Here is an 8,993-nt window from a genome sequence, read left to right as displayed (position 1 = left end):
TTATCGTCAAAAATGAATAATGACCGAACAATTCTGAGTTTAAACGGTGAAAAACGCGAAATCTGAGGTGATGGGTGGTTCGGAGGAGAAGAAACGCGAAAGAAAACAGAGAGCTTGCGCGAAGACGACGACACTGTTCCAAGTTTTGTTTTTTAACTCTGAACGGGGGAATCTACCGCGGTTCCCTACTTAACCGCGGTATAATAGGGGTATATGCCGCGGTTTAACCCCCAACCGCGGCATATACTGATTAAAAAAATTATCCTAAATGGCATTTTTGAAATTATTTTCAAACTATATGCCGCGGTTCAGCGGGCAACCGCGGTATATACCTCGAAATATTTCAAATTAATATTAAATTAATTTCAGATGGGAGAATATGCCGCGGTTGCTCGTAGAACCGCGGCATATACCCCTGTAACGTGCTCAACACAACTGTCTCCCCAACTGCCTTCTGGGGAATTTCAGAAGTTACAGGGGGTATATGCCGCGGTTCCCCAGAGAACCGCGACATATACCCCCTGTAACTTCTGAAATTCTCTGACCCAGTCAGCACCTGCAATAAATTGGCAGGGTATATGCCGCGGTTGTTCAGAGAACCGCGGCATATACTCTGTTATTTAATTTTTTATTCATACGTGGCGTCAAAGGCAATGGTTGACTGGGGTATATGCCGCGGTTCCCAGTAGAACCGCGGCATATATGTTCGTTTTATTTACAAAACTGCCACCGCGCACCATTATGCTGCGGTTTTCGTTGAACCGTGGCATAATGTGCGCTGTAAAAACCCGATTTTTTACTAGTGCACACACTAGTGTAAAATAGACTTTTATAACTACGGTTTATACTTGTTAAAATTTATCAAGCATAGAAAATGATGTTGTAGCAATATCATAAATAAGATAAACATTTTTACACCGATTAGACTCCAAACAGGTATAAAAGTTCATTTTTTATACCGACTACCCTTAAAACCGGTATGGAATATTCTGGCGCGTTTTCACGCTTCACTTCTGCGCGCATCTTCACTTTCACGCTGCACTTCTAATTCTTCCTCGACAAGCTCCTCTATTCAGCGCAGAGTTCAAAACCGTCAACGTCTCTAACGCTGCGACCCTTTCTAGTTCGCCAAATCATTGCTTCACTTTCGCCCGCGTCTTCACTTCCATGCTGCACTTCTTCTCCTTTGCTTCTAATTCGCTATTATCGTCGAATGCCACCACTGTGCCTTCCAAAACGCAGCAACAACAAGCACAAGAGCATGCCTCTTTATGCAAAGAAGCTTCTAGAAAGTTCCCTTCTCTCATCGCTGAATCCGCGATCGTCACTAAAATCATCCATGTCGACGACACCGTTCCCCTTTTCAAGGACTTCAGAATTTGGCTCTCCGAACCTTCGATGCTCTCCTCCTCTCTCTCCCCGGGTTCGATTGTGTCGGTAATCACCATTATGTTCGAATTGATACAGTTCATTTCCCTCAACACTAATAAATCCCTAGGGTTTTGCTCTTCTTTTAATTAGAAGTTTTTTGAGAAAATGACGTGGTTTGAAGTCGTATTTTATGATTTATTATTGTTTTTGTAGAATTGCGATGCTCAGTCCTTGCTTCCTCTAACAGTGAAGCAAATATACGATGCGCTTCAAACAAACGATGATAAAGCCAATTTGATTGTTGACGGTGTGGACGTTAATCATGTACGTTCTCCTTGAATCTCTGTTGGTTAATTTGGTTAAAGTTTGGAGGCTCTGACAATTGGAGTTCAGGTTACTCTTATAGGAAGGGTATGCAACAAAGCCGAATGAGTTACTGATGTTACGTTTGTGCTTGATGATGGTACTGGGAAGATTGAGTGTAATAAATGGTAATTGTCATTAAATTTGTTTTGTCTAGATCATAATTATTGTTTTAATCTTTTTTTTCTTTTACACCATTTCTTTTGGCAATGACGAGTTTTTGTTCATGTGTAGGTTTCATGAAGCTGCTGAGACAAATGAAGCAGAGGCTATCTTGTATGCTACTGCAATATTGTATTTGCTATGTAGATTTTCATTTTGTATTTAGGTTCTGTTCGAATAAAATTCTAAAAAAATACTTATAGGAAAATAAAATGAAAAAGATGAATTTCATTGAATTTCTTTTATGATTTTAATTTAATTTTTGTGTAAGCTAATTTAAGAAAGGTTCTTTAATTTTTAACTTTTTCAAAAACTAATTTTAGTTTATTAAAGAAGTTTAATTCATTTTACTTTTTTATTTTATACTCTTATCTGTGTTACTGAGAATTTGTTCAAATAGGGTCTTAATAACCTGATCAATTTTTAACTTTTATGTGTAAGTATAGTAATGGTTTTTTAATCACTCCGTTTTTCCAATAGAATCTTCTTCTCAATACTATAAGTGTTTACTTGTTTAATTCAGAAAGGAAATGACATGTTTTGAATTACATGTTACTGCTGAAATAAAAAAAAAAAAAAAACGCACAGAAATATGTCCATCTTATTTATTCTTCTGCTGAAATATGTGCATCTCCACAATTCCAGGATTCGGGTATTTGATACGATATTGTAATTTTTTTTTTTTGGAGTTTGACATATGTGGATATATCGCTATGAATACCATACGTACATGTGTATTCTAAAGTTGCATGTGGTAACATCTTCAGAGTAGTGTCCTTAATACTCCCACAATGGGTTATCAAGCTCAAGTTTTTCCACCAACAAATCATGTAAGAGAGTGAACCATACTTTTCTGTTTTTGTTGCATTTTTATTCTATATCAGTCTTTTGCTACTTTTCATATGTAGTTCTCCGATCAACATGTCAATGGCCAGAAGAGTGCTGAAAATATGATCTTAGATTTTCTGCATCTTCCCGCCAACAGGTACGTTATAAGTGATTTATTTATTTTTTACCTATTTGGTTGTAATTAAAGATGTAATCAACTATTTCGTTTTTCTGAATGTTGGATTTATCCTGATTTATGTGTATGCGTATCCAAAACACCTTTCTATTCGGAGCAAGGTTGTAAACAGATTTTTTAGGCTAAATTAGTTTTTATTCTTTTGTTCATATAAATTTCTGCACTGAAGAGAGGCAATAGATAATTTTCTGAGTTACATGCAGCTGTCTTAATTGCCTACTTCGTGAAAGTACTACTTCGTGACAATTGCAGTTTTTTTGTTATTTTTCATTTGACTAGTTGGCTATAATCTATTTACCGTATTGAAGTTGTTGTACGTGACAATGCACAACGTTTGTATGCTTCCAAGCTGAAATCAGTTGGCAGAGGTAATTGTGTAGTCAGTGATACCACTTGATCTTTGTTTTCTATTACTGTATCAAAGTTGATCAACTAACTCTCTAAAGTCACAATTATATGCTTTAAAATTTTGCTTATTAATGCAAGTTTGTCTTGCACACTTTTAACAGTCATATGTATATAGTAATGGAGAACTGACTGTAAATGGTACCCCTTTTTTATTATAGTGCATCTATTTCTTATTAAGTTTTGCCTTTAAACTTTGTATTTATCTGATATATTATATCTTATTCTGTAATTCTCTAGAATTACTGCTATCCAAATTAATGAATTCTTTTTATAGCAATTTTTAGAAGTTTTAAATTAGGTTTGCTTAAGAAGTGCTAACCTATAATTTCTTGCCAGATATTGATGCAGAACAACTTGTTGCACTGAGAGAAGCACAACGTTTATGTCGCCTCTCTGATGGGGTTCATTTTCATTATTTCTTCTTTCATAAGTCATAGATAGTTTTCAACTTGTATGGGGTAAACCCCTTTATCTCGCTATCAAATAGTTCCTTGGTGTGGTGTAATCTTTTTATTAATTAAAGGAAAATTTCCATTGAAGCTTGCTGAGAACCTGTTTGGAGAGCACGCAAGGAAATTGGTTGAGGAAAATATTTCGTTGGCAATTGGCATACTTGAATCTCGCACCAGAGCAGTGTAAGATTCATGATTCTTCTACCTTAAAATATTCTTTTTTGAGGGATCAGTTCATTGCCAATTTTCATCAATTGTTGAAAATTTATAATTTTGGACATTTTTTCATTAGAGTTACTAATAATTTTTACAAATGATGCAAAAATATGATTTTCAATATCCGATCATCTTTAAGTTTTTCATTCCTAGAGTTAGCCAAGTAGTTGCAGAGCTTGATAGGGTACTGGAATTTAATAATTCACTTATCTCATTTAAGAATCATCCAAATGTGGATCGCTTTGCCCGTGCGTGGTGTTGGTCCAATTTCTTTAGTTGGTAAGTGATGTGATTATTCAGTGTGTGTGTATGTTCTTCTCTATTTTTAATCTAAATTCTTGATGTTTTCCAATTCAGTTTTGATATAGGCAGTGAGTATGATGGTGACAGAAAGATAGAAGACTTGAAACTACTTTACAGGGCCTATATTTCAGATGCTTTGTCTGGTGGTCGCGTAGAAGATAGTAAGGTAAATGACCATTATAATTGGATATTAAGTGTGAACTTGTTCATGTCTTTTCTCAATAAACTAATTTATTTTGAAGTTTTGGTTGTGCTAGTGTTTTCCAGATTTATGTTCTGCCCTCTGATTGAGTAATTTATTTTCTAACAACTAACAACTTAGCTTTTAGGTCAGTTGGTATGATTTGTTGGCTGTTATGTACAAGGTTAATATTCCCCTTCGATATAAATTTGTTGTTTTAACATAAAAATTATATTTTTAATATATTAGTTAAAAGTTTAGTTCCATTGTTCAAAAATTTGGGCTAAAACGCAGTGAAGCAGACTATTCAATTTTTTTATTGTCATTTTTCTCTCGGGAAATGTGTTTACTTAATAGTATATATTGATGATATTGTCATTACAGTAAATGATGCTGTTGAAATATCTCAACTAAAAGAGTACTTGTGTAGACATTTTCAAACCAAGGATCTTGGAAGTCTCAAATACTTCTTAGGCATTGAAGTAGCGCAATCAAAAGATGGAGTTGTAATCTCCCAAAGGAAGTATGCTCTTGATATATTACAAGAAACAGACATGATTGATTGTAGACGGGTAGACAGTCCCATGGACCCAAACCAGAAATTAAGGACAGAAGAAGGTGAATTATTCTCCGATCCAGAGAGGTATAGGAGGCTGGTTGGCAAACTGATTTATCTCACTATTATAAGGCCAGATCTATCCTTTGCAGTTGGAGTGGTTAGTCAGTTCAGGCAGGCTCCATGTGTTGACCATTGGAATGATCTCATTCTCATTCTAAGGTATGTAAAGAAGGCTCCCGGGCAAGGATTGTTATATGAAGATAAAGGAAGCATTCATGTCTCTGGGTATTGTGATGCAGATTGGGCAGGTTCACCTATTGATAGACGGTCTACAATAGGATATTGTGTTTTTCTGGGAGGAAACATTATTTCATGGAAAAGTAAGAAACAGAATGTAGTAGCTCGATCAACCGCGGAAGCCGAGTATAGGACAATGGCATCACTAACATGTGAACTTATATGGGCGAAACAATTCCTTCAAGAGGTTAAATTTTGTGACATCCATACTATGAAGATGTATTGTGACAATCAAGCTGCTCTCCACATTGCATCAAATCCCGTGTTTCACGAGAGGACTAAACATATAGAAATTGATTGTCATTTTGTTCGTGAAAAGTTGTTGACCAAAGAAATATGTACTGAGTTTATTGGATCAAACGATCAACTCGCAGATGTATTGACCAAGTCATTAAGGGATCCTCGGATTGAGTTTATTTGTTCCAAGCTTGGTACATACAATTTGTTTGCTCCAGCTTTAGGGGAAGTGTTAGGATATTTATCCTATTTTATCATCATTATAGTGTGTCAAGGGTTACCCTATTTATCATGATTATATTGTGTCTAGGATTACCCTATTTATCATGATTATATTGTGTCTAGGGTTACTCTATTTATCATGTACTTGTGTATCAATTTATTCTTATAAATAGAAGATTGTGAGAGGGATCAATTAAGCCCTCTAGAATTATTTTACAGTTTCAATCTTAAGTAACATAAAAATTATATTTTTAATATATTAGTTATATGTTTCAGCTTGCTGCACTAAACCAGCTAAGAAATATATTTGGCCTGGGTAATAAACAGGAAGCAGAGGTCATTTCACTTGATATTACAATGAAAGTATATCGCAAACGACTTGTGCAGGCTGCTGCAGAAGGTGAATTAGAAATGGCAGATAGCAAAGCAGATTTCCTTCAAAATCTATGTGATGAACTTCATTTTGATCCACAAAAGTGAACTTCATGAAGGTAAAAATCATCATGTTTGCAGTAATTTGGAAGTTGATCATATTTGAGGCTTCGATTATGAACACTTTATGTTCTGTCAGTTTATATTTATGTGCAATTCTTAAATCTTAAGATTGTAAAACTTGTGATGCAATATTCAATTTTGTTTCTACTTTCTCAAGGTGGTTAACATTTTACATAACGTAGTTGTCTATTTTTAATATTACAAGGGGTTCATTCTAGATATGCTTGTTAAGGAGGAAAGAAATAGCGCTATTACATTTCAATGTGGTGATTAACCTTTTATAACGTACATGAAAGATACATTGGTGTTACTTAGGCCTTGTTTTCAATTTGCAGACCAGTATCTACTTACTGTTAAATCTGTTTGTTGGTTTAATTATCTAAATCAAACTTGTACAAGTCTAAATTACTTAGTTAATGACAATGATGTGAAGAAAATGGGTTTGTTCTTTTCATTCTGTTTTAGCATGACATATGTTTCAATCTCTGCCAGAATGTTTAAAAGTTTTTCCAGTTATTACTAATTCATGTTTCTTTGATAGGTTGTAAAGGAGGAAATTGCATTAGGGGTTGATGGATATGATGCTGAAATCCAGAAAGCAGTAAGAAAAACAACACATGGCTTGCGACATACTAGGGAGGTTGCTATGTTTATTGCGAGCAAGGCACAGTAAATGATTTGATATTTTAATATTACATTTTCAGTTTAGAAACTATTTTATTTGTAATTATGTTATGTAAAAATATTTAGAAACTTTGTTATATAAATATTACATTAAGGAACTATTTTGATGTGTTAATAATAGAACCAATATTGATTATTCAAACTGTATTCTGGGAATTGAATTTTATGCGGGGTTGTATATGGATAGTTGTTAACACTCCGACAAGTGTATCGAATCGTATCAAATAATAATAAATGGTAAGACTGAGTAGCGTCTCCCAAGAGACACACGACCTAGACATTCATGTGTGTTCTTGATTAATTAAGACTTGTAAACAAGATCATGGTGTTTATAATGCATAAAATAAATATGAATGCAACTGTTGATCAATTGACTTGAAGAATGCACAGGTGATTGGTGTATAAAATATGGAATGATTATGTTGTTGGGGTTTTCGACTTATCTTATCCACTCACATGTATTTATGAATTCATCTTCTTCATTAATGTTAATGTCACTTTCTAATTTACCTTAAATCCGATGTCTCGTTGAAGAAAACCTACTCTTAATTACTAAATCACAATGTCTTGTATCCCTAACAATTAATTATGCATTACATTCGCACAGAAGCTTAAAAGCAACCAACCCTCCTATCCCTATGTCTAGGTAATATTGATTTTGGAAGAATTTCCCCAGTTCTAGATTTCTCCATATGTTTCCATATCGACAACATCAATAATCATACAATTGAATGAGTTAAACAAAGCATCCATAGAGCGTAGAGGAAAAACCCTAACAATTAATGAAATAAAACATTTATAATATAAATCAATTCAATACATGAGAGTTTCAAAGGATTACATTATTTCTCCAACAACAATGGAGGTTTAGTTCACCATAAACATGATGAAAATATGGAAAAGAATGAAAGATAAAACCCTCAAAGTTGACGATCGAAGCTTCCGCATCCAAAATTCGTCTCTGAGAGATGAAAGAAGTGTTTATGCGCCTCTTTCTGCCAAAAGATACAGTCTCTAGGTTGTCCAACACCTTAAATAGTTCATAAAAATAACATAAAATAGGTTTAAGCCCACGTCGTCGGCGCTCCGCGCCCCAAAAGGGCACCCAGCGGTGGTTGCGACACTAAATTGACGCTCAGCAGTGGCACTCAGGCGTCAGACAGTGGTTGCGGCACTAAACTAACGCTCAGCAGTGGTGCTCAAGCGTGAGACAAAAGAACTTGGCGCTCAACGCCCCAAAATGACGCTCAGCGTTATTTGCGATTCTTCTATGTTCTACTTTTCCAGCCTTTCCTAACTCGAACTCCTTGCTACTTCAACTCCTTCATCCAATTCATCTTAATTCCTGTCAAAACAAGGAAAACCAAGAATAAAACCAATAATACCACCTTCAACTCTCTTATTCTCACAACTTAAGCAAAAGCATGATTTCAAGCTAGTTTCTAAGTCATAAAGGGTGTTTTTAATATCAAAATTAAGTATAAAAATAACGCTATTTCAACCGTTATCAGAACCCCAAACTTAGATTTATTTTTATTTTCATGGGGAGTGTTAAAAAAAAAAAATTAAAAAAAAAAAGAAAAAAAAAAGAAAAAATAATATAAAACATTAAAAAGAAAAAGAGCGTTCGTCCTCCACCGTTCCTCCTTTGCTTTATTCGACCGTTCGTCCGTCTTTACCTCTAGCACGTTCGGCAATCTCAGCTTCAACCGTTCAGTCTTCAAGCGTTCATCATTCGACCGTTTGTCCATTCATTCCTCTAGGACGTTCGGTCTTCAGTCAACCGTTCGGTCTTCATTTGAACGTTCGGCCTTGGTGAAGTTATTCTCATTTGAACGCTCGGTCATCCATGATCAGCCTTCAGCCATTCTCACTGACGTTCGGCAATCTTTACCATTTAGCGTTCCACCTTTAGATCGCTCGTCCTATACCGTTCGTCCATTCCTGGCCATAAGCGATTGTACTGCACCGTGCGCGTTCGTTTCTACGCTTGCAAACGTTCGTCCTCTATCCTACGTG

The 8,993-nt window shown here is 35.3% G+C and overlaps 1 protein-coding gene across 1 annotated transcript; it reads left to right on the top strand.

Annotated features, from left to right (window-relative positions):
* The first annotated feature begins 997 nt into the window (after nt 1-997).
* On the top strand, nt 998-6,013 carry LOC148193892 (uncharacterized). Its single transcript, XM_088096014.1, has 11 exons — nt 998-1,437; nt 1,585-1,695; nt 1,765-1,862; nt 1,969-2,010; nt 2,586-2,726; nt 2,805-2,881; nt 3,200-3,288; nt 3,665-3,786; nt 3,869-4,275; nt 4,354-4,465; nt 4,865-6,013. Exons 1-3 carry the CDS (start codon nt 1,168-1,170, stop codon nt 1,801-1,803), a joined length of 420 nt encoding a protein of 139 aa, XP_087952140.1. The 5' UTR covers nt 998-1,167; the 3' UTR covers nt 1,804-1,862; nt 1,969-2,010; nt 2,586-2,726; nt 2,805-2,881; nt 3,200-3,288; nt 3,665-3,786; nt 3,869-4,275; nt 4,354-4,465; nt 4,865-6,013.
* Nucleotides 6,014-8,993: the final 2,980 nt, after the last annotated feature.

Source organism: Vigna umbellata, chromosome 8 (genome assembly GCF_029865625.1).
Source record: "Vigna umbellata cultivar VRB3 chromosome 8, Vumbellata_1.0, whole genome shotgun sequence".
NCBI classification, from domain to species: domain Eukaryota; kingdom Viridiplantae; phylum Streptophyta; class Magnoliopsida; order Fabales; family Fabaceae; genus Vigna; species Vigna umbellata.
Note: the sequence above shows the minus strand (reverse complement) of the source record. Positions and strands in the feature narration are given on the sequence as shown.